The 26,113-nt window shown below is 42.0% G+C and overlaps 1 protein-coding gene across 4 annotated transcripts in view; it reads left to right on the forward strand.

Annotated features, from left to right (window-relative positions):
* The window catches only part of PLA2R1 (phospholipase A2 receptor 1), an 81,160-nt gene that overhangs the window by 39,895 nt on the left and 15,152 nt on the right, over positions 1 to 26,113 (forward strand). For all 4 annotated transcript variants that reach the window (XR_003093231.1, XM_025199940.1, XM_014518394.2 and 1 more), the window contains exons 13-22: positions 1,755 to 1,839; positions 3,901 to 4,033; positions 5,015 to 5,050; positions 5,751 to 5,908; positions 13,148 to 13,215; positions 14,083 to 14,186; positions 16,371 to 16,513; positions 18,112 to 18,229; positions 20,481 to 20,611; positions 21,192 to 21,333. Coding sequence is in view for 3 of the 4 variants with exons in the window: in XM_025199940.1 (XP_025055725.1) it covers positions 1,755 to 1,839; positions 3,901 to 4,033; positions 5,015 to 5,050; positions 5,751 to 5,908; positions 13,148 to 13,215; positions 14,083 to 14,186; positions 16,371 to 16,513; positions 18,112 to 18,229; positions 20,481 to 20,611; positions 21,192 to 21,333 (1,118 nt within the window). In the remaining variant the exon portion in view is untranslated. The remainder of the gene's footprint in view (positions 1 to 1,754; positions 1,840 to 3,900; positions 4,034 to 5,014; positions 5,051 to 5,750; positions 5,909 to 13,147; positions 13,216 to 14,082; positions 14,187 to 16,370; positions 16,514 to 18,111; positions 18,230 to 20,480; positions 20,612 to 21,191; positions 21,334 to 26,113) is intronic.

Raw genomic sequence — 26,113 nt, forward strand, 5'->3', positions numbered from 1 at the left:
TACACTCCTTTCACCTTCAGTCCCTGATCCCACATTGCTTCCTCTACTATTACCCTGACCTTATTGAAATTCACTTTTTTGAAGTCCAGAACTTCAACCCTGCTAGCTGATTTGCCTGCCTTGCGATGGACAGGGAACATGATGGTTTCATGATCACTGTTGCCCAGGCTACCCTCTATATTAAAGTCACTCACCAGATTGTCTCCTTTGGCCAAGACCAAGTCTAGGAGACCTCTGGCTGGCCCATGCACTTCTTGAGTCAGGTAGAGCTCTTCAATACAGGTCAGGAAGCAACGCGACTGATTCAACTTAGCCGAGTGTTCCTCCCAGGAGATGTCTGAGTAATTGAAGTCACCCATGACAACCATGTCTTGTGCGCGTGTGGCCTCTGCCAGTTCTCGAGAGAACTCCAGATTGAGCTCCTCCCCCTGGTTTGATTGTCTGTAGTATACACCTATAGTTAGGTCTCTCTCACCACACTCCCCCTGTAGTTTGACCCAGAAGGTTTCAAGCTGCTCTTCTTTAAAACTGATGTCAGCCTCCAAGGAGGTGTACTGCTCCCTTACATAGAGAGCTACACCTCCACCTTTCTTTCCTACTCCGTCCCTTCTGTGCAGGGTATAGCCCTCTATAGCTACATTCCAATCATGTGAGGAGTCCTACCAGGTCTCTGTAATCCCTACTAAATCATAATGCCCACTAAAAAGTAGGAGGGCTAGCTCCGCTTGCTTGTTCCCCATGCTCCTGGCTTTAGTGTACAGGCACCTGAGTCCTCCAATTGTGACCCTCAATTTCCTGTCATGCTGAGGGAGAACCATTCCCTCAGGTCTTGCAAGAGTGGCTCTCCTAGTGTCCCCAACTTCAGAGCTTTCTTGTCCCTGTGCATGCTCTAGTCAGTGTTTCCCCGTCCCCCGGTGATCTTAGTTTAAAATCCTATCTAGAAGATTGGCCATCCTGGCCAAAAACAGGAAATTATCCCTCGGCATGTGGTGGATGCTGTCCCTTCCCAGGAGTCCTCTCTCCCTGAAGCGTGCACTGTGGTCTGTTCTGTTCCTGCTCCCATTGAAATTGATGGGAGTTTGGCCATTGGGTTTGATGGGAACAAGAACAAGGCCTTAGACTGAAATCATTCAATAATAAAACAAATCAGAAAAAAGCATAAAAGATCAAGACAGCATCTTATTGAATATTGAAAACCCAGAGCATATTTTTCTTAGAGAGTATTTTTAATCATCTTTATTCATATGATCATTTTTCAGTAGTTCTCAGCTACTACAGCAGTGTGTTACTTAAAATAAATCAATTATTCTTCTGTCTTAAGTGGTAAGGGCCTGAACATTTGTTTAGGAAAGATCCTGGCTTCAGTCTTGCAGTTTGCAGCTAAACTTCCATATATTTTTTCAGCCTGCTATAGTGGGCCAGATCCTGATATCCCTTACAATGAATAATAGTTCATTAAGGTCAGTGTAAACCTTCATTTGAGCAAGCACTAGCCAATGCAAGTAAAGGCTTTACAATCCTACCCAATACTTAAAACATTACCATCTTGAAATTGGTGATTTGTTCATTTTTATCAGAAAAATAGTATTTGTTTCGTGGAACATAGTATCACTACAAGGTGTTGTTAAAAGCTCTAATAAGTTTATTATGGTTTGGCCTAATTACATTACCAGACTTAGCTATTAGTATACATGATATTTAAAAAAGAAGGCTTTAAATATCAGTGTTTTACTTGGATTTTTTTCCCATCATAGGGCTGAAGAAAGACAGTTCTGGATTGGATTTAATAAAAGAAATCCGTTGTCTGGAGGATCATGGCAGTGGTCTGATGGAACTCCTGTAAATATTCAGGCTATATATACTATCAGAACCTATCAAGTTATAGCTGAGCATGAAAACACAAAAACTTTACAAATGGCCAACAAATTTGGCCACACATTATGCTGGTAGTAATCTGTTTAATCAGATTCAATATGTATTTTGTGCTACCTCTTAATTATTGACAAGTTCAGACTTTGTTCTGTGTACAGGTAAATGTATGGTATTTTAAATAATGACATTCCAAAGAACTGCAAAATGTTGAGTTTATGAAGAGGCTCCAAGTAAAAAGTTTAATCATTAGAATTGAATCCAAGAAGTGATAAATACAAAATGAAACTTAATGATGATTCAAAAAAAAATTTTAATGCAGAGCTAAGTTGGTTTGGTTTTTTACGTCATGTTCTTCCAGAATGTTGAGTTAAGACAAATGTGTTTAATCATGCAATAAGTTGTAACATGCCACACATTCAAGCAATTCTAGGGTTACCACATGTCTGGGTTTTCCTGGACACATCCTCTTTTTTTATTTTTGTGTCCTGGCAAGTTTTTAAAATGCAAGCAAGTGTCCGATATTTTGCTTTCCCTCTGCTTTCCTGGGCACTAGCAGCTTGTCAGCTTGGGGCTGGGAGTAGCGGGCAAGGTCATTCGCTGTTGGAGGGGTCACGTGCTCTTCACATGGGCCCTGGCAATCTGCTCCCAGGTAAGAGAGAGAGAGTGTGTGTGTGCAGGTGGAAACTGCGTGGGCAACAGGGCTGGGAGGGGTAGGGTGGGTTGGAAGTGAGGGGCATCAGTAGGGTTGGGGGGGATGGGGCTGTGGGTCAGGAGTATGGGGCACCAGCAGTCCCCCACCACAATCATATACCCCTCCCCCCTCTCCTCCCCACCCCGCTCCCTCCTTTCCCCCCACAGATGTCCTCTTTTTTGATACTGGAAATATGGTAACCCTAATTATCTTTCACACAATAAAAATGGCAAACCAGCCTTAAAGTTGATTCTCCTTAAATGCAAAGCATCTTTGTGGCTGGTTTGTATCTTCCTTTAATTTGAACTTGTGGCATGTTACACATTGAGTGATAGGACTTGGTTAGATCTCCAGCAGCCCAGGATGCACTACAGTCTGTGGGCAGCCCCAGGTACTGTACAGGGACTCTGACCAGTCCCAGAACAGCAACAGGGCTGTAAAACAGTCCGCAGCCAGATGCATGGGCAATGGGGCCTGCTCTCTCATCCCTGTGGGGAGCCAGGTTTATACTCATAGCTTCAGCTGCTGCCCTGGGTCCATGACTGATCCCTCACCCTGGTTTTGTGCAAGGGGAGTGCTTCCTGTCCTTTGCACAGAAGCAGGGTGACAGCTATTTAGGGAGTGGGGGAAAGCTGTTCAAGCTCTCCTTGGGGTGCTGGGGATGGCTAGAGCTGTGTGGGGAATGTCCCCTGTCCTGAATTAGTCCTTTATAAAGGGTGACGGGCATTCCCCCATGGTTCAAGAAATTCCCAGCATTCCTGAGATTGCCTGTATGGCAGAGCCTGCTCTTTCTCAGAACTGGGGTGACTTGGTTCTAACAAGGGGTGGCAAGCAGATGGACCTGGGAACTATCCTGGGATGAATCAAGGCAAGAGGGAATGTCCCCTCTAGCCAGTCAGGTGAACAGGTGGCATTCAAAACAGCAGAAGGAGGCTGGGGGTGGCCTGATAGCACCTCTCCAACTCTCCTAGCTAGTGAGCACTGGCAGGGCTAGCTCCTGTGCTGATTTTATCACCTTCAGACAGCCACTTGAATGTCAAACCATGCACATTTTCATTGTGCAACAAAACTCAGTACCTGTAGTACAACAAAAATTAAGTCTGCCAGGGCCTAAGGAGTACTGAGTTAGGGCCTTAGGAGAGGGTACTCATGGGCCTTATTTTAGGTTTTTACCATATTTTGAGTACCCGTGCTTTTCCTATTCTATAAATTATTTATAATGGACTAATGATAATACATGCATATGTACATTTCAAAATCCCTTCTATTAATATTGTATTAAACCATCCCATCTGCAAATCTCAAAGAGGGTTAATGAAAGCATTATTTACTTGCAGGTTGTATCTGCATTTTTGGAGAACAAATATTTTGAGGATGATTCAAGAAATTGTGCTGCATACAAAGCAAATAAAACAGTTTTGCCAGTAAATTGCAATGAACAGCGTGAATGGATATGCAAAATACCAAAAGGTAAAAGAGTTAATAAGCTAAAATTTAATTCATATGCAGTAACTATAATTATGATAATCATTTTATAACGGGAGAGAAGCAGGGAAGTTGTTCCCAGGCTATAATTTGCTTTTATTCCAGGCCAGGACTCCTCTTCATTGTTGATGGGAATTCCACTGTATTGAATAAGGCAGCACTGTATGACTCCCTTAGGGTTTGATGGTCATTTAGCAAATGTAGCAACAATACCAATGTGCTCATTAGTTTAGAATGGCCTAAATCAGGGCTGTCCATCTGACGGCCCACAGGTTGCAGGCAGCCCATGGGGGGTTAACATGCAGCCTGCAGGTTCCTGCCCAGCTATCAGCTCCCCCAGCAATGCTTCTACTGGTGCAGTTATCAGGGTCTCTGGGCTTCTCCTAGCTCCCTTGGTTTTTGCTTCCTCTCTCTGGAGGGAAGGGCACATGGGACCCCAAGGAGTAGGACCGGGCTGCCTGCACTACACATGACAGTAGGGTGATGAAGGACAAACTGCCTGCTGTGACTGCACAATACATGCAGTGGGAGGAACTAGGCTGCACATGCAGTGGCAGGATGGGAAGCTGAGAAAGGACGGGCTGTTTGCCCATCTTGCCCCTGTGAAGGAAGCCAAGCTACATGTGCTATATGTAGCAGGAGGCTGGGTTGCCTGTGAACTGGGGGAGAGATGGGGCTTGCATGTGTCCCACATGGTGTGTTTCCCCTCGCCACTCAGCAGTTGGGCAGCGCTGGTCTAGGCTAATGCATGTTCTAAAAGTCTAGAACCAAGTGCCTTTTTTGTTGCTTAAAAAATGGTCAGTTTTTTGATAAGCTGTCACCACTGTTTTATTCCATCTTTAATTTTTCACCTGACCAGTGAAAGGAGTAGAATAAATTGCAGTTATTAAATTCTACAATACAGTTGGGGGCATTTTGCATGAAATATTGCTTCTTAAATTTTAAACTGAAATACCTTTTTTACAGGCATTAGACCAAAGAGTCCAGAGTGGTACATACATGGTATGTATGTTCTTTCATATCTTGGAACATTTTAATTTGGAAATATATCTAGTTAAGTGATGAGTAAAAGTAATTATTAAAAGGTTTTAAGTTAAATCTACCACTAAATAATTTTTTAGGAACTGCTTAACTCCCTGTGGGCTTCTATGAACATGTCCAGGTGAGCATGGTCATGCGGTATGTGGCGCTGCAAACTCGTAGCAAACAGTGCCACATACCGCTCGTTCTGATGTTCTCCATGCTGCAAAGGTGCACTGCCTGAGTGTGTGCTGCCACTGCTGTTTGTCCCCAGGGAACCAAACATCCATGTACATCTGGATGTGCCCTACGAGGCCCAAACCTGCTGCTCTTAGTCATGTTGGGACTACTCAGGAAGTAGAGGTATCAAGGTATACCTTTAATAAAGGTATCAGAATTTGACCACTAATATATTTCACAGGAATTTGCTATCCTCTCAAGTGCATTAGAATTAGTGTCAGATTCCTTAGTGTCTTTGTCACAGGGTATAATTCCAGGTAAGAGAGAATTCAGTCCCTGAATGGGTTTGTCTCATATTTGAGACTAAAGATAATTAGTGTTTTACTATGGAATCATGGTTCCTATGATACATTTTCTTAATCGCAAAGAATTTCTCACAAAAGAATCCAGATGATGTCTTCTATCTTCCATGACAGCTGTGAATCCTTTGCTTACATTCTAGAACCATCATGGTTTTATTATCAAGGAGCAGAATACCTTTTTCATGAAAGTCCCTCAGAATGGGCCGCTTTTGAGTTTGTCTGTGGGTGGCTTCATAGTGGAATAGTGTCAATACATTCCTCTGAAGAACAAGAGTTTATTCATCAGAAAATTAAAAAGGTAAGAAAACAAGCCTTTTTGTAAGATTATATTTTCACACAATAATTAGTTGATATCTGTTGTGTCTTGGAATTTCTGGTTTTCTGTTGGCTTACCTAAAACTCAAAAAAAATAAAAAAGGACGTGGAATCATAGAAAATCATAGACTTCCTCCCTTCAGGCAAGAACTGATCCTTCTTTCATAGAGTCATAGAAAATTAGGGTTGGAAGAAACCTCAGGAGATCATCTAGTCCAACCCCTTGCTCAAAGCAGGACCACTCCAACCAGAGCTTTGTCGAACCAGGCCTTAAAAACCTCCAAGGATGGGGATTCCACCACCTCTCTAGGTAACCTGTTCCAGTGCTTTACCTTATTAGTACAAACTTACTAGTGAGAAAGTTTTTTCCTAATATCTAACCTAAACTTCCCTTGCTGCAACTTGAGACCATTGCGTCATCTGCCACCACCAAGAACAGTTTAGCTTTTCCTCTTTGGAACCACCTTGCTCAGTCTTCTCTTCTGCAAACTAAATAAGCCCAGTTCCCTCAGCCTCTCCTCATAAGTCATGTGCCCCTAACCATTTGCATGACCCTTTTCCTGTTTGTTCCATGCATTCAACTGTGTCCATACAAGCCACACAAGCTTCTATGGAGTGTAGCTTGTAGCTGAATTTGTGGTACCATGACAGCTGATCTTCTCATGGAAGGACTCAGAATTCATAAACGTTGCTCCAGATTCTGAAATGGTTAGCTACATAAGGCCAGATTTAATGTTACACAGTTTTACAAATACGTTTTCCCTTTCCATACAGTAAATTATACCTGGGCTTCGGGTAATAAGCTTGAAAACATACTGGGCACACCTACATGTGTGCCTGGCTGTGCAGTTGTTACTGTCAGTTGTAACCACTGGTACTGTGCAGTCCTGGCGCAGCATGGGTTGTTTCTGACCCGACTGTGCAGTAGCAATGAGGTATTGTGCAGTAGTTCGTTGCTACTGCGCAGTAGTGGAGGGATCATGGTTCCTGCCCGCTGATGCTATGTTGCTGTAGCAACAAGCTATGTTGCCATAGCTTGTCGCTGTGGCAACATAACAGTTCATGTAGATGCACCGACTGTGTGTATCATCCTTATGTGCATTCATGTGGAGTGATGTATCTTTCTTGAACATTTGAAGCCCTCTTCTAAAACATATCTTCAAAATGATAACAGAGGGGGTGTGTACACATCTAAGTTGACTTAAAGTAAGGCAACTTAACTAAGTCAACTTAAGTCAATTTAGTTAAGTTAAGCTATGTCAGAGCATACACACGTACAGCTCCTTAACACGGAGACAGCCATCTTGGGAGCCTTCCCCAGCAGTACCCTCTGGCCACCAGCTCAGAAGCACCTTAACTAATGCAACTCAAAATAATACACCTTGGAGATGTGTTATCTGGTGCTGCATTTAAGTTCCACATACCTCTGTATGCTCTGACAGTTAAGTCATCTTATAAAAGTTAAGTTAGTTTAATTATCAAAAAGTTAGTATGTGTGTACTCACCCTGAAGGGTTTAGTTACTCTTCAGCAGAGCTGACCAAGAATCAGACATCCAGAGCTCCTAGTCACCAAGCTATATGCTTTTGACTCTGTGCAGCATGTCAACTTTTCCTCTGCACAGGCCAACCCAGGACATCACTCCCAACTTCCACACTCACATATGATTTCATCCAAATTAGAGCATGTTAATAGGGTCACACCCCAGGGGCAGCTGTGATGCCTCCTGGTAGCCATACGATTCCTGCCCCACGCAGTTCTAAGGCAGTGTTTTCTAGGCCTGTGCGAATAGGGAAGTATTCAATTTGGATTTGCATTCAGAGGACAGCGATTCGATTCAGAGATTTAGATCACTGTCCTGAATTGATTTGGCTGAATCAGCTTGGGAAAATTCAGTGCTGATTTGGACAGATTCAGTGATTCGGATTCGCCGGGAAAAAGCAGGCGCAGCTGGGCAGCTCCTCTGGCTATGCCTGCCTCTCCCCAGGTGGGGGGAGCCGTAGGAGAAGCCCCCATGACTTCCCTGCCCGACTCCATCCCCCACCCAGCCCCAGCCTAGTTCCGGCACTTAAAAAAAAAAGCCCTGTACTCACTGGTTGCAGGAGCAGTGATTGGGTTCTCTGGGCGCTCATGGCACAGCCATCCCCGTGCAGTGCATGGCAGTGGGGATTGCCCCCCGCCCGCCTGGCACCCATGCGGCAACTGTGTCATGGTGCGCGTGCAGCATGGTTTGGCAGGATACTGCGCGCTGTCTGGGAGCTGAGGCCACTGGGGCTGAGTGGTGCCAGGCTCCAAGTGACTGCTGCAGGTGCCCCAGGTTCCAGGCAGTGCGTTACGCCCTGCCGAGCAACACTGCACCTGCACAATGTGACAGCTGCCACATGAGTGCCTGGTTGGGGGGGCGATCCCCTCTGCCCCCCATGCTGCACAGAGGGGCTCTGCCATAAGCCCTCAGAGGCCCCGAACACCACAGCCAGAGCCATTGAGTTTAGGGCTTTTTTTTTTTTTTTTTTTTTTAAGTGCCAGGAGGCTGGGCCAAGTTGGGGATGAGGCCAGGCAGGGCAGCCACGAGGGCTTCTCCCACAGCTCCTCCGGCTGCGCCTGCCTCTGCCCCAGTGGGGGGAGCCATGGAGGTTCTGCTCTGCTATTGCTTCCCCAGCCAGCGTGGGGGCGGGGTGGGCAGCAGGGCATAGCCCCCACTCCCAGTGCTGCCCTGCCCGCACCAGCACTGGGAGTGGGGGCTCTGCCCTGCTGCTGCTTGCCAGCCGACGCAGGGGGCACAGGATGCAGACGTGGCAGCACTGGGAGCGGGGGCTGTGCCCTACAGCTGCCTGGAGCAAGTCATGCCCACATACCAGCCCCCCCTCCTCCGGCTCGGCAAGCAGCAGCAGGGCAGAGCCCCCACTCCCAGTGCTGCCGTACCTGCAACCCACGACCCTTCTCTCCCCCAACTCCAACAGACTTACCAGCTGGAGTCAGCTATCAGCTGCCTGTTTAGTTTATGGCCAAGAATCTCTGAATCAGCCAAATCTTTTCTGAAGCTTTTCCAAATCAATTTGGATGCTTCAAATCGATTTGGAGCTTTTACTTGGTCTCCCGATTCAATTTGGATTCAGAGATTCAGTCCCTGAATCGGGCCGAATCTTCTCTGAATCAAGTAAGCTACCGAAACTTTGCATAGCCCTAGTGATTCCCAACCTTTTACAGCCCAAGGCACACTTACATCAACAAAAAATGTCCTTGGAACACCTGTTATGGCATTCCTCATCTCCATACTTATAAGCTCATTGTAGCTCATTGCTGTGGCAAAATTCCACAGCACAGCTGTTCAGAGGCTTGCAAACTCTGCATCCCCCACAGCCAACACATGCGCAGTAGATGATTTCCTTCTGCTCCACTGGTTCTCTCTCTCCCCCACAGCCAACACATGCACGAGTCTTCTGTAAATATCTCATCGACACGGCTTATTTGTTAGCACTAGGCAGCTGGAGAAGTTTCTTATTATTCCAAAATTCTCGCAGCGTACCAGGGAGCTCTTCACAGCACACTGGTGTACTGGGCACACTGGTTGAAAAGCACTACTCTAAGGTACCCACCCTTTGCTTTTTTCCTGCCATACATCTATTAAGAATAATCGAGGCAGAAAGGGAGACTGCTCACCTGTCTGAGAGCGAACCCTGGTCTGTTCCCACCAGTGGATCCCCCTCTCTCAGACCCCACTAATCCCAAACAGTCTTTCTTGTTCAGTAGGGCGGGCCCTCTTGGTCTGCACATGCCCTAGGGCACCTATCGCCTTATGGGCTACTCACAGCCTGTGACCTCCCTTACAGCTGTGCCCATGTTTCACAGATGTTCCCAGTCATAGAATCATAGAAAATTAGGGCTGGAAGGGACCTCAGAAGGTCATCTAGTCCAACCCCCAGCTCAAAAGCCAGACCATCCCCAACTAGAACATTCCAGCTGAAGGTTTGTCTAGCTAGGTCTTAAAAACATCCAAGGATGGAATTTCCCCAACCTCTCTCGGTAACCTCTTCCAGTGCTTTACTACCCTCCTAGTGAGAAAGTTCTTCCTAATATCTAACGTTAACTTATCTTGCTGCAACTTTAATCACCACTTAGATGGGCAGTTTGCCCCAAACACCAGGCCACCTCAGGCCTCCACTCCCTTGTTGGGGCCTCAACCTTCCAAGTCTCTGCCACCTGCTGTGGCTGGTCCCTTTAGCCTAGACTCACTACACTGCTCCAGCCCCTTGTCTCACCTTCTTTGGCTCCAGCTGCCTAGCACCTTCTTTGGCTGTTAACTTTGCCCTTCCCAGGCTGTGGGCCCCTGGCCTTAGGCTTAGCTCTTCTCTGGGCTGGGGCTCTCTAGGCCTGTCTCTGCCCCTCTTGGGCTGTGGGTTCTCTCACAGGCACTGGGCTCTTGGCTCTGTCTCTGTCTCTTTAGCTGTCTCTAGTGGTGGACCCCCAGCCCCGAGTCTCACCTTCTTGGGCTACACTGCAGCTTGCACTCTGCTCTGGCAAGCTACAGCCCATGTGCCTCCCTGGCACCTGGGACCTTCTGTCACCCCTACTAGTCCCAAACCAAAGCCACTGGTTAAAACTCAAGCAAAATGTATAAGCTCTCTGGCTCTAATAAACTCCAAGCCAACTGGCTGTCTAACAAGCTGGGTAGCTTGCCTTGGGTCCTGTCCCCCTTGCAGCAAGCATTCAGTGTCTTACTAGCATTGTCAGGGCATTTCAGGAGTTAGCACAGCTTCCCACTGCAGCTTTCCAGAGTAGGAGCTCTTCTCTTTGTAGCTAGCAGGGTCAGACTGCCTGTCTAGACTCAGGCACTGGCTTTAAGAGTCTCCTAAGCCCGGCCCCATCTGGTCATGTGACTGCGGGCACTCATAGGAGTTTCCCGTCGATGAATACCTGCCTGTTCCTCCTGGTAGGACTTAGCTCATTTGCCTGCAGCCTGTTTCTGGGCTGCTTCACTGACTGCCCTTGGCACATTTTACTACTCTGCCTCCATCCCCAAGCTGAGTTACCTTCTCATGGTTAGCCTCACAATCTAGTTTGTTTTCTGGCAGCCATTTTATTAGCAACTAGCTTGTTTCCCAGCTCCCAGTCCTCCCTGAGCTTAGCCTGCTCTACTTTCCTTTTAAAGTAACAGGAGCCTTCTGGCTCCCTTTTACAGAGTGCTTTGTTACTAAAATTTTTATATGAAAACAGAGGTTTTGCTTTAAATTCTCAGAATTCTCACTTACATGTGAAGTCAGAATTTCTACAGCAACCACTATGATGTAACGCATTATTTTGACTTTAAAATGAAATAGTTGCAGAAACAGATGAATTCCTGAGAAACAAAAGACCTGTTTTCATTCAGATATCTTTAGTAATAAAGAAAGAGGAAAACAACATTTTAAAAGCATGATCATTACATTACTGATTCTGCTGATCTTCTCAGAGTAACACTGCATTATGCAGCAGTAGTTTTAAAGAACCAGTGGCACTGGACCAAAATGATCTTAAGCAGTAATTAAGTACTCTGCTTTTTTGGCTAAAATCATTCTTTAAAATCTGTCTATAGGTCAGTGCATTTTAAAATAAATATTAATGCTTAAGACGAGATACCAACTATCAACGTTGTTGATAATCTAGGAAAAGAGAGTATCTTGCATTTACAAAATAAACAGGGTTGAGTACTGCTCTCAGTTACACAAATACAAAGTAACTCAATTTTCCTCAGTGAAAATATGTCAGAATATAGGCATGATACTATGGCATACTGAGTTCATATTTACTTCTTTGAGGGTCAAGATAACTTAGCACCTCAGAGAAGGCATTTATCTTGACTGAAGAATTTGCCCTGCAGACATTACTTATACTGGGGGAATTTTCCTAAAATCCCAAAATTGATAAAATGCAGCTTGTTTTTAAAAAAGGTTCTAGCAGATTATCCTTCTGACTGGTTTAGTCAAATCTTAGTTTTAAAACCCAATCTAGCCACCAGAATCTTGTTTACACTGAAACTCCAACTAATTCTATAGTTGTTTTTTTTCTAATTTTCTCCAATTTAGCCAAGTGTCCTTGAGTTATGGGGGCAATATATGAAACATTGGACTTGTCATTGGATACTCTACGATTGGTAGAAGGAGCAGGAGCATAGCTGACAATCATTAAAATTATTGTGAAAAAAAATTAATAAAATAAAGATGATCCTTTCTCTGAGATCATAGTCAGTCCTGAAAAATGTTATGTTATGGTATTTCTAGGTATGACAAAGTATCAAAAGTCCACATATCCCAATATAGCCTTGACACTGCACTGCATGGGCTGAACGTTACCATTAATGATTTTGCAGTATTAACAAACCAATGGCAAGACTTGAGTATAGCAGGAGTGACTCAGGAGTTTTTTTTTAAATTGACCAAAATCTGTTCTCATTTGCATTGGTGCAATCCCTGTGAAAGCAATAACTGAGGAAAGAATTTGACTGATAGGTATTATAGTCAACTTTCTTAACGGTAATGATAATGACTCATATGTTTATGGAAAAGTGGCTATTTCCCATAGGGACTGCTGTTTCAGTATCATGTACATTTAAAACCCAACAGTTTCCTTTGTTCACTATTTCTCAGCAAGCATGTCACCACAGAGGTAGTAGTTCCCATTCACAGTCCAAGTGGGGAGGCATATTGGCATGATATGGTCACTGTCCACATTTTTTCTGTTCTGTACATTAGACAGAGCATGACACTACTTAGGACTGGCAATCTGACATCTTTCACCAGAACAAAAACTGGGATAACTAAAGGAATTAAATATTAATGAATGTTTGTGAATATTTCAATGTAAAAAAGGAATGTTTTCATCTGAGTGTGGTATGGTGGTTTAGTTTAGGTTTTGATACCTGTACAACTACTTTCAGTCCAGAATATTGTTTTACAAACAAGCTCTGAATTCATACAAGTGACAATTCATCTTTTGTGCAATAAATTGTAGAGTCAAATGTAGGCTTAGGTTCAAATCCTACTTTCTTTACAGGAATAAACCTGTCTAAAGTCAGTGGTCTAGTCATATAAATTAAGGAAAGTAGGATTTGGGTCCTGATGTTACTCCAACTGAAATCAAGTAGCTCTGCCACTGGTTGTAGTGGCACTAAGGGGTGTGTGTGTTCTGTTAATTATTTAGCAGAAAAGCAAACATGTTACTAAACATCGGTAAAAATATTCCTACAGCTGTCAAGTAGTGATGATGCTCATTGGTGGATTGGACTAGGCTCAGAAGCTCCTAGTGATAGATTTCGGTAAGAATATACTGATGTGTACTTGTAATATACTGCTCTGTACTCCTGTTAATAGGTCTTGTTTAAAAGTTGCCCTTCCATTTGTTATATTGGCAAAGTACAGACAGTCAAAAAGCCGGAGGCTGAATTGATTCAGTCTTTGCAGGTTAATCTAAACTGCATACCAACTGATAAGCAAGTAAACAGACATTCACTTTTGACTCTGGAAATGCAGGCAGCCACATGCATGCAGTTGCCTAAGCCAGAAGTTAAAGGGGACTCTAGAGCACGGCTCCCTGCTTGGCTGAAACAGACAGCTTAGGCCAGGGCTAGCCTGCCCACCCTACAAGTGGGGGGAGGCTCGCGGGAGAGGTGCAAAGTATCCTGGGATGCTGGGGGAATGTGAGATAGTTGAACTTCTGTGCCAAATCTGCTCCAGGTTCAAGTTAACTAATTTAACCTAAACCAGTTAGGTTTGATACTATGTCCATCCAGCTTTATTTTCAAAATGGCTAAAACTGTTTTAAAACGGTTTATGTGCACTGAACTTCTGTTGTGTTACAGATTTGAATCAGTTTCCGAACACATACCAGTTTATATGCACTTTCTGTCCCTAGCCATTGAATTTGTTTTGAAGACTGAGTGCAATCTCAAGGATCAGTGCATTCTTATGTATTTAGAATCGATTACTGTTGTTTTTATACATATTATAGTATTTCTGCTGAAATGCATAACAGATATAACACAAACATGTGATTAGTTTTCACGTAAGTTAATTAAGGACATTTCTTAGCTTCCGTCTGCATGCTGCATTTATTAATATAAATGAATATATAAGTACAGAAATAGGTGAGAGCATGTCATTAATTATTTAACATTGCTATGCAGCTGGAGAAATGGGTTACCAGTAACATATCAGAATTGGAACAAAATGAGAGACGAATCTGTGCATACACAAGAAGGAAGATGTGTCTTCATGTCATCGCAGACAGGTCAATTTTGCATTTCCCTTTGTTCCATTAATGATAAATTAATCATTCTATGGGTCTGAAGGGGTTCTGATGGCTTTTTTGCAGACTTAGAGTAAGATTTTCTATTTGGCTAAAACAATAGAAATAATCTACTATGTAACTATTTTTTTTGATGTGTGGAATTTAGATAGTGACACTCCTAATACATGTTTATCACTAAATAATGATTCCATTGTGTAAAAAAGTAATAGAAAAAATAGTATACATTGGTTTAAAGTCCCTGTATATCTTAGAAATTCCAGCTTTTATATCAAAACTATAAATTGTCCAATCATGCCAGGAATCTTTAGTGCACACTAGAAGTCTTTTATCTGGAATAGCAATTGTGGGTATGTCATTTTTCATACTCAGTTGTTCATACCCATATAAATGATCCAGATAGACTTAGCACTGGGTTTTCATATTTTTGTACACTATTTTTACATCAACACAAGAATGTAGTAACCCAGCACATAAGCAGAATATTGGTCCTATAGCCAATTTGCTTAGGCATTGTGGGTAGAGTGTTTTGTTTATCCCCCTTGTCAGGCTTTCCATCATTCATTACTTGGATCTGTGTTTTGCTACTGTAAATAAAATAAGTTTACAATTTTGCAAACTCGTATGATTTTACCATGAATCTTGGAATACATGTTTTTCTTAAAGCACAAGATTCAGAACTCATATGAGAATCTCTGTTTTCGCTGCCAAATAAGTTTCTAGCCTTCATGACTAGCATAAAAAAAGCTAAAATCTATTATATTTAATAATCGTATGATTTTAACTAATGTCCTGATTTTGGCGGGGCTGACTAATGATTTTTTGAATGCTTGAGTTTGGCAGGTCAGCTCTAGATGAAGGGCTGTGTGCTTTTTGTAGCAATTTTATGAGTAGGTAGATAAGAAATGTGAACTGTGTAGCTTTGTGTTGTTACCTTGTAAAAGATGTCTTCTGGAGCAATGAAAATGTTACAGGTTATCAGGAGGGCGTATGGAGTGAAGGTCTGTGTATGGGACCATCAGGGCATAGGGGAGAAGGGAAATAGGGTACAATCTAGAAGTGGTCTTGGCCGGGAGGAGATAAAGGTCCAAAATGGAGGTGATTGGTTGGCCTTCAGGTAAGAGATTGGAAATGTGGGAGTGGAGGGAAATCTCATTAAAGTGGAAACAAGGAACCCATCTGGGAAAGGTTACTTAGACTGGGAGCAGTCACCTTGGGGTGATGCTGGCTGAACTATGGGATTAAAGAGCCAGGTTGAGCCTCTGGCTGGAATATGGAATCATGTAGGTAAGAGTGTGATTTACAGGTTGATGGCTGTAATAATACTAGAAAACAATAGAGGGTGCTAGAGAGCTGCTTCTGCTAGGAGCACTTCTGTAGGTCTGACTTAATACAAATACTTTTTTTGCTGGTTTTCATCAGCATTGGTGGAGTTCTGCTGGTTCATCCCTTGAACTTTCCTGAAATTTTGGAACTGATCATATTCAGCTTCTTAAAGTTTTTGTATTACATACGGATTTAAGCTGCACAAAGAATTTTGATAGAATTGTGTTCTATCACAGATCAATCAGGGTAATTAATAATGGCATCTCAATTTTAACAGTAGTTTATAGAACAGAGTTTTGTTTTGAAAATGTAGTTTTGATTAGTTTATTTTTTATTTAGATTTATATAGAATATTTTATTTAATGCATATACATTCATCTACTATAACATATTCGTTTTAGTATATAGTGCAACAAACGTATACATGCATGCATATCAGTTCTTTGTTCACTGCTGAAAGTCAAATGTGGATATTTTCAACACTTACACTAGAGCCCATTATAAGTTATACTTGTTGCTGTCTAAGGAAACAAATATCCATTTTGTCAATATGTTTCTGTATTACTGACAAATATTGTGCGCGCATTTAAATTTCATATAAAATCAAAGCAACAGGAATTGGAAGACAGCTATCAAAACAGAACGTTGTGTCTGAAATTCAAATTTTTATTGTCATTTTGCAGGAATTTTTAAATTTTGGCTTTTGTTCAGCCAATAAATCATAGTAATATTAACAATGACATCTAAGAGAAAATAATTTTCTGTCCTCAAATCAGTGCCACATAGAAGTTTTTCTAATATGAATGTCTAACCAACATTTCTAAAAAATATTTTCCATAGGACTCTGGGGGTATGAAAACTGTACTGTTTCTCTTCCTTGTATTTGTAAGCGTAAAACTGTATGGAAAATAGAAAGAGAAATTCCAAAAGATCAGAACCAGCAAGGAACGTGTCCCAAAGGTTGGCTGCACTTTGGAACCAAGGTGAAATAATATATTTTTGTTGTTATTGAACTATATAAAAATATTGCTGATTATTTAAAGATATAATTTTTCCTTTTGTAAACAAGCTTTTTAGGCATACAAAGATATGCTCTGCCCATGCAAATGCTTATGCTTATCAATAAACTTTACACAGTTTAATAGTCCCATTAACTTAGAGGGAGCTTTATATTTGTTGAGCAAAAAGGAATACTTATACCCATGAAATTATTCACATGTATTTGTCTATGGGATTTGGGGTCTTAGCCTGTTCCATACCTTCAGGCACAAAAAAGACATACACTAAGATGCCTTTTTAGAAATGTGATTTTAATACCAGACTGTATTTGATGATGCCCTGTATTTTTCGTTTTTTCACAAATTAGCCCACCACATTCTTACCAATAAATTCCATTAAAGATAATAATAAACCTTATTGCATTTGTACTCTAGAGTTGCAAGGAAATTTTTTCATTATGTTTAGCTAAACATATGCATTCTATAACATTAGCATAGACAAATGACTGACTAGATTTCTCCAAAATATAGACTATATAGACTTCTGGGACAAATTTGGTCCTGGTCCTGATCAGTGGGCACAGCCACATGAGACACTATGTCACCATAGCGATGAGCTATGGTGCGGTAGCTCATCGCTATGGCGACATAGTGTAGGCAGGCACAAACCGTGACGCCTGTGCTACATTGCCTTAATGACAAGCTATGTTGCCATAGCTCATTGCTATGTCAATATAGCCTCTAAAAATAACCATGTGCCACTAGGACTGCGCAGTACCGGCTCATACTGCACAGTTATTTAGTATTAGCAAGTACTAAGTGACTGTGCAATACCAATGTACAGTCAGGGGCACGTGTTAGATGCACCCAGTGGTGACTGCAAATTAATTCCAAGAATGTAGAAGTGATGTGTTGCAGAGTTGAAAGTAAATGAGGGTTTACTTTTCAGTGAATTGGTTCTATATGAATGCTTGCATCACAGTATTTGTGACCGAGCTTATTCTGATTCTCACTTGTGCTGATAGTTTTAGTAGAGATGTGTAGACACTGAAAGAGCATGTATGCCCCACTGTCCTCTCCCTCTTTAAATAATTGGTCCCTCTGCTTACAGTTTAAGCCAGTAATTCTCAACTAGGGTGCTATGAGATCTTTCCAGGGGTGCTGTGGGATGCCATGCAATGTTAGCACTGTTAGGTGTGCAAACATGACACAAGATAAAACTAACAGTTTCAAATAAGAATATATAGGATTAAAAATATTCTGCCCTATTGTGGTTTTTCTGAGTTCTTGCAACATAAAAATTGCTGTGTCATTTTTCCGTAGTTTAAAATAAAAAAAAATAGAGTGAAAGCTAAGGGCTGGCATTTTCCAGGTAGTGGCTTGAGTCTAATAACGGGTGCCTCAAGTCTAAAATGGTTGAGAGCCACTGGTTTAGATAGGCAGTGGCCTGCTAGTATTTCTTGTACTTATTCTGTTATTAAGTAGAAGAATATGATATGTAGGGTTGTTGGTATGGTACTTCTAATGATCACCAAACTCATCTAATATGTGAAAAATAAATATTTTCTATTTTTGGGGAATAGTGCTTTTTAATACAAATTCCAAAGGATCCAAGTCAGCTCAGAAGTTGGTATTCTGCCCAGGAATTCTGCAGTAAATCTGATGGGTCACTCGCTTCTATTGGAAATGAAATGGAGCAAGGTACAGTTTTGAAAATACTATAAAACATCAAGTGTGAGATTGTATTTATTTGTGTTAAGACATAAAGTAAAATCAGGAATAAGGAATATGTATATTCCTAGTCTTGCCTCTGCCATTTTCTCTGTGACTTTAAGAAATAAAAATGTAGGATTTTCTCAAATTTCCACAACGGTAAAATGAAAATATTATTTCCTTGCCCACCGCAAGATGTCTTTTGCAGATTAGATGTTTCAACAGCACTTCTTGCCAATATGCTGAAGTGATGAATAAATGAAAGTGTGAAAGATAGATGGATACATAATTAAAGTTTGGTTATAAAATTCTTACATTATGAGTATAACAAAATATCCCAATACCCGTCTTATTAAAAATAACCGTGATAGATGGAAAAATACTATCATGGATACGTACATATAGGGTTTCACATCTGATGTGCATTATACTGGTTGCCTTTTCTTTGACTCCAGTGTGGACTGATCAGCAGAGGTGTAACTACATTTTGCACCCTGACCCAATGTTTCCCAAAGCTGGCGTATTTACACCCCACTGTGGTAAAGTTGTGCACTCTTGCATCCCCCATTACAGCTGTCATTGCTGCTGCCCTTACCACTCAGGTGCCCATGCTGCCATTTCCCCTCACCGGCAACAATGGGCAGCAAGGAGTTTGATGGCAAGAGAAGTGGCAGTAGGGGTCTGCCCATCTCTGGATACAACTGCTTCTACAGCACAGTACAGTGTCTCTGCAACCAGCTGCTGCTGCTGCTGCCACCCTGGCACATATTCCCCAGGGGGCCCCCCATTTGGTGTAAGCTTCTAGTAGGTACTTGGGGCTGATGCCTCACTCGCCTACCCCTAGTTATAATGCTCCAGATCAGTATATCACACTCCTATATTTATGGCATGCTTGGTATATTCTGTTCATTCAAGTCTTGGAAATTTATTATGTTTGTAGAGTTGCTTTGTTAGTCTAAAATCTAGCCTCCCAACTTTGCCTTAAGTAGTTTGTAACCGCTCCTTACACCACACCCAGGCCTTGCAGATATTACCAAATAATGGCCTTGATGGACATTTGGCCCCAATCTGATACCAGGCCACCTCAGGCCTTTACACCCTTGTTGGGACCCTATCTCCATCCCTCTTGTGCACCGGACTCCCCCTGCCCACAGATCTGCCTCCCCGGGCACTGGGCCTCCTGGCCCTTGTCCAAGCTAGGCTTCAGCCTTTCTTTCTCTCTCTCCAGACTTGGATCTTCCTCCTCCAGTCGGAGCCCTGAATCAAGTCCCCTAGCAGGGTTCTGAACACTGGCACTCCAGTGTGGGCTAAACCTCCAGGCATCCTGCCATAGCCTCCACTCACTCCCCTTTCAGCTCCTCCCAAACCACTGGTTGAAACTGTAACTCAGAAGTAAGCCTTCTTGCAAACACAACTAACCCCCCCCATAAACAGTGGCTACCTGCCTGCATAACAAGGTTTCCTCTTACCCAGGCACCAGCATTCTGTTTGCCATCTTCAAACCAGCCCCAGTGTCAACAAGCAGAGCTCCTGTATTCCCCTTACTCTGAAGTTATTGCTTCAGCCACCTCCCGGGCCAGATTGCCCCTCCTGGCACAGGGCCTGTATTTACATACCTCCCTGGCCCTGCCTCCTGCTGGTCATATGCCTCCCCGCTGCAGCTGTTTCCTGATTCAGCCTGCTGGCTCAGCCTCAGGGGGACTTACTGCTCTGGACTCTGCTGTGCTCCTATGAAAGGCTGTAGTCCATGCTGCTACCACAACACTGCTACAGTAGTTTGGTGGTAAGTGGTTACATCAGGCAGCTCCCCCCAATACCTGGTAGCCCATAATAGGCAGCTTTCCCCACCTGAAGCTTTATCTCCTGCTCCTTTACCCTTCAAGTAACAGGAACCTTTGGCTCTGTTACACAGTTTAATTTTTAACTACAGTAGAGAAATACATTTTCTATGAGACATGTTAGTGATCAAAAAAAACCCCAAAATGTTCCAAATCCTGTGATAAGCTCTCCAAGACTTGCTAGATAATGGGCTTGAACATAACTCAGTAAATAACGCTGAAATTAAGAGTACGTAGAGTACATAGAAATGAAAAGCAATTAATGCCATTACTTTTAAATAGGAAAAATAATTATAAAATGGTACTGATTAGTAATCAAGATTTTCCATAAAGAGATTTCATGTTCATCCAAATGGTTTTCAGTAAATTGTTTAATATTTTGTTCCTGTCTCCTTTTCCAGCTTTTATAACAATGAATCTGTTTAGACATAAGACTAATGTTTGGATAGGTCTGAAGGGTGATGATTATATGAAAATGAAGACAGAAAAATCTGAAGCATACTCCAACTGGTCTCCAGTTGAAGTAATCCATGTAAGTCTCGATATGGGTTTTGTGGACATGAGTAGTTGTTTATCTGTAAATAGAAATCACAATTTCCAAAACAATAGGATCTCAACCTCCTCTCATTTTGTTCTTGTTATTGTTAACTGTAGGAATAGTTTCACAAGCAAAAGTAAACATGGGCAAAATGCTGCTGTGTAAGCACAGTTATGTGATTTATCACTGCTCATGTATTGCCACTTAGGTCTACAAAATTTGGGGACAAAGACAGTTTTTTTAAAACCCATCCCAAAAAACACCAGGGAAACAAAAATATCAATACATTTATTGTACTGCATATTGCTTTATGCTTAGCGGAATATATATTTTGTTTAGGATTTTAGTTAATCCTGGTCTTACATTTTTTCACCTAAAGTAGCCAAATGTACTGTATTATTTCAATTTTTAATTATTCTGGTATATATTGGAGTTTTATTGATGTGCCTAATGCATGCTGTTTTTCAATGAATGTCAACATGGTTAATATTCTGCATCCCTTCTCTAGTAAAGATTTTATTTTAATGTTGTTATAATTGAACAGTTTTTTATAATTAAGTCATATCTTTTACAGGGCCATCATTTTAAGATATCTAATATCCAAGAAGATGAATTGTGTACTTTGGTATCAAATAACCCTAATTTTTATTTCACGGGAAAATGGTACTTAGAAAGTTGTGAGAAAACTAATGGTTTTATCTGTCAGAAGACTCAAGGTAAGAATTTGTTCCTGTTTTGTTCTCCTCTTGCCCTCTCCTTTTTAATTAGCAACCTCACTTTGTGCAATGTTGTATAGAGTTGTATAAATCACAGAATGTGAATTACCTCTTATATGGTTTCACTTCAGCAGTCTAAAATCTAAAAAATATTGGCACTATATCAGGCAAATCGGCACAAAAACAATACCAAAAATACCTGCAGTTGTATAAATTAATTCTTCTTCCTTGTTTCTGATCATACACCCATTGAGTCAGAGAGAGCAAAGTGTGGCTTCTAACTTGAAGTAGTGGAATGAAATTAGAAATGACAGAATTTAGGCTAAGATCTTAGCCTAAACAGAATTTTAGCCTAGACAGAATTTAGGCCTAAGATCTTCTGAGATACTGAGCATATGAGACTTTTAAACCTAGGTAAGATTTACACCAAGAAAAGTATTCTAGAGGTGAGAATCTAGACAGAGAAAGAGAGAGAATGGGCAATCTAAATAATCATTCTTCTTTCTTGCTTTTATGATGTTGTTACCATCATGCTTGTTAGCCATAAAGCAGAAAGATATTATCATATTTACTTGCATACACATGTACCTTTACCCAAAAAAATCAGCCTTTCAAAATTGGTGTGTGGGTGTTAAAGCAGAGAAGCTGATTTTCTGTGAGCAATAGATGTATAAAGAGCTATAATTAATACTGGGTTGTCCTTCTCTCCCAGCCTAAGAGGGAGGGACAAAGTGCATGTCACAGTTAATTTTAACCTGTTCATAACTGCTACTAAACTAACAGTAGCCTTTGACCCCTAATGTCCCTGCCTTATGCCATGTACCAGTGAGCTCATCCTTGACTTGTGAGAGAGAGTATAATTTCCTCCTCTCGAGACGATAGGCCTCATAGTTTTATATGTATGTTACGTGAATGCAAAATGTCCTTTTTACATTTGTGATTCAAAACCATATAGCATTTTTATGAACATAATTATCAGATAAGAAACTTTGGAATTTTAACCACTTCTGAGTCAAATAAGAGACCAGGAAGGACTCCTATACAAGGGGTGAGTAATGAGACCATCCCACTTTAAAGAGTGGTGAATGCTGTGAATGACATTAATAGTAGCATTGAAGGAGCTACTCTATGTTGGGTCAGCGTTATAAATCCAAATCTTACACTCAATTCCAGATGGTAAATGGCCAAAGATAAGATTGTGATACTTCATTTTACATCTTTTCAGGGACATGTAGCAATCACCATTGGGCTCCTGCAAAGACTGCTCAGGCCTCAATCTAAGCTCTGCACCTGTTGCGCTTCTAGAGCAAGTGGAAAAGGCTGTACACATTACACAGACAGTGCAATTAAATCATTACAAGTTTGTTGCTTTTACAGGCTAGCAGCAAATTACTAGTCTCAGATTAAGCAAAATACAGGACATTGTGCTTCCATGTGATGTTTCTGAAGTGAAGTACTTAGTACCTACTCCTCTGTGGCTCAGCTAGCATACCCCTCTTGTTCAAGGCTTTGTCTAAAGTAACCTCATTGTAAGCTAAATAAATGAATGAGTGTGAGTAGAGACATATGTTCCAAATTAATAAGTGATGGGTACTGCACACATTCAGGGACTCATGAGGCTTTTCTAGCACGGAACACTTCTAGCAAGTATTTTGTTATGAAGCAAAGCCATAGGCATTGCTGAAATAATCCTGCTTGTGGAACAGAAAACAAAAAAAGCAATAGATTTGGTTTCCTACCAAATATTTATATTTTGATTCTTTGATTACAACACTGCCTTTTTAACTGGTTCACACAGGGTGCGTCTTCATGTGCTATTAATATGAAGCAATAAATTCTGGCACATATTATGCCAAAGTTTATTGCTCATGACTGCACTGTTTGAATGTGTGCCCAGGACCACAGCACATTAAGCCAGGTTGGAGCCCTGGTTACCAGGGCATCTTGGGGGTCAGCCTGCCAGCCCAGAGCTGCTCCTACCCGGCTCAACTTGCTGCAGAGGGACTGGCTGGGGCATGAGTGCAGGGCTCCAGTACAAGGTACACAATGTAGCACCCTCATGCCCCAGCCAGCTGGGTCAGTGTCTACACATGTGGTGCATAAAAATCCCTGCAGCAGGATAGTACTTATACTGAACGTATACACAAGATGAATTAATACTCATAAACCTAATTTAATGTGTAATATGGGCATGCATCTACATGTGTAGGTCAGCGTTTTAAATCCTTAATGTGCATTAAATTAGCAAAATTAGGCTAATCATGCCTAAATTTGATGCCTGCAAATACTAATGTGGAGCTAATTAGTTTACAGTTGAGCTTACCTGCAAATGCTAATGTGGAGCTAATTAGTTTACTGTGGAACTAATTTGTCTACTCTGCAGTAAATATCTCATGAAGACATGCCCACACGTTGCAAAGTCTTTGCCAAAAGCCCCGCAAGTGAAAATAAGTTGCATTGCAGATGAGATGTCATGTTAATGTGGACTACCTAGAGTTTCCCAGTGGTTGTTATCCAGGAGACTCATTGAAGGGTCCATTCCTTGTCTGCTTCTCCCACTACCAAAAGCTTGTTCAGGTTTTCCCGGTCAGAGAAACATGGATGCCACCTATTTTCCCTAGCCAAAATCTGAAACTGCAATCCCTTGGCACTGCTGCCTGAGGCCTGGATGCCCTCCGTGTGCTTCCAAACTTGTACATCTCTGCTTTTCTATACAGTGACACTGACCATAACTTGCTGATAAATTTCATGTGGGAGGCTGAAATGAACAGGTCAGCATGGGGCCTTAGCCATGCTTTAAATGTCCCTGTTTGTGCTGCTGAAGCTAGGATTATGTCAGCATTTCAATATTAAGATCCATTGTCACTGCTTTTTTTGTTCTAAAGTGACTGTGCATGGGTCTGCAAATTAATATATAAAAGCTCAAGTCAGCTGAGGGGTAGAGATTTCTTTATCCAAATATTCAAGATATCTAGAAATGACTAAGTGGAAAATAATCCATGAATTATAAAAAAAAAACCACATTATTATTTTAAAACCCATTTTAGTCCTTGTACTCTGAGTCCATAAATGGCTTTGACTTAATACAGTAAATATGTTTTAGCAAAGCACTTGTTTCATTTTACTGCTAGTGTTTAGAGAGACAAATTACTAACACAGACTGACAGGGGCTATTTTTGGACATACCATATCAAAATTCCATATACATTAATGAAACTACCTAACTGCTGTCTCCTATGGATAATGAATGTAGCAACAGCATAGAAGGCATGTCTATACAATCTCCATAGAGAACATGAGACTATTGCCAAGAAACAAGCCTCACTAATTTGCTTCTGCTCCATCTGTGGCACTTGCCAAAAAACGTTATTTAGTCCCTTTTTTGTATTTACTTATGAATGCTCTTGGAATCTCAGTCTCAGGTACACATGAGAGAAGTGGTGGGCAGAGATAATTTTTTATTAAACTTAACAGCCATAGGCCCCTGGCACACATTCATTTAATGGTTTAATGATTCTCTTCCCCTATTCCAACAATCACACCTCCTGGCATGCCACACTTGCATGGTCAGAATGCATGGTTTTAGGATCAGAGATTAAATCTCAGATATGCCACTTCTATGTGTCATCATGATCCTGGGCTCCCCATGAACTGGCAGTTTGAAAGCCAGGTTCCTGGTGAACTGGTGTGGTCCTGTGGCTGGGACTGACAATCATCTGATGGTTGGTTCCAGCCCCAGGACCTCAATGAAGTCCCCAGATGGTTCCAGAGTAGTCCCATGTCTGGGATGCACAAGCAACTTATTGTCAGTCTCAGCCCTGGGGCTGCACTGGAGCTAGTTCAGGACTCCTTTGGGGTCCCAAGGCCAGAACTGGCAACGAGCTGATTGTTGGTCTCAACCCTGGGAGCACACCAGAGCCATCTGGAGACTCTGCTGCAGTTCCAGGGCTGAGGAAGTTATCAGCCAAGCCCCTCTATGCAACAGCATCAGGGGGACCCTGCTACAAGTTCACTTTAAAATGCAATAGAAGACAGCCACAATATTTTTACACATGTGGAACAATTTTGTGGCTGGTTTCACATTTTGTGGCATCATTAGTTGCCTGAACTTGTGGCCAGGTTACTATTTAAGATGTGACTAACCTGTTAATCACAGCTGAAGTGTGACAGCTGCTAGGGGCCATAGAGACTTAAGTCTTCACCCACAGAAGAATTTCAGTATTAGGAGTAGCCATGTAAGCTTCCTTGCTACACTGCCTGTCAATGTCAAGTCCCTACAGCTAAAATGTGACACACAGAACATCACATTTACATAACACCACTAAGCTCATGGCACTGTATATAGAACTGTGTATATGGCACATTACAGCTACTTACAGAAGGATTGAGGTTCACTGGTTGTAGAAGTTTGGAACACGCTGAGGTTTGAATACTTGCCAGCCTCTATAGATTGAGTCAGTGGAAGATCTTCAGTTCAGTGTTTCCCTCTCTGTAGAGCAGCAGTGCTCAACCATTTTGGCCAGTGGGCCAGATTAGTCCGTGGGCCATATCTGGCTGGTGGTCCTGAACCAGTGCCCAGGACAGGTTGTAGCAGCATCCAGCCATGTGGGGCCTAACCTTCATCCAGTTACAAGGGGTAGGGAGCATGGCCCAGCTGTGGAGTAAAGGGGGTGTAGTCAAGCCCCAATCCAGCTGTGGTGGGGGAGAGGGTGTAACCTGGCTCCAACCCACCACATGTGGCTTGGGGTTTGGGAATTTGGCAGTGGGGCAAGATGGCAGT

Source organism: Alligator sinensis, unplaced genomic scaffold (genome assembly GCF_000455745.1).
Source record: "Alligator sinensis unplaced genomic scaffold, ASM45574v1 scaffold389_1, whole genome shotgun sequence".
NCBI classification, from domain to species: Eukaryota; Metazoa; Chordata; order Crocodylia; family Alligatoridae; genus Alligator; species Alligator sinensis.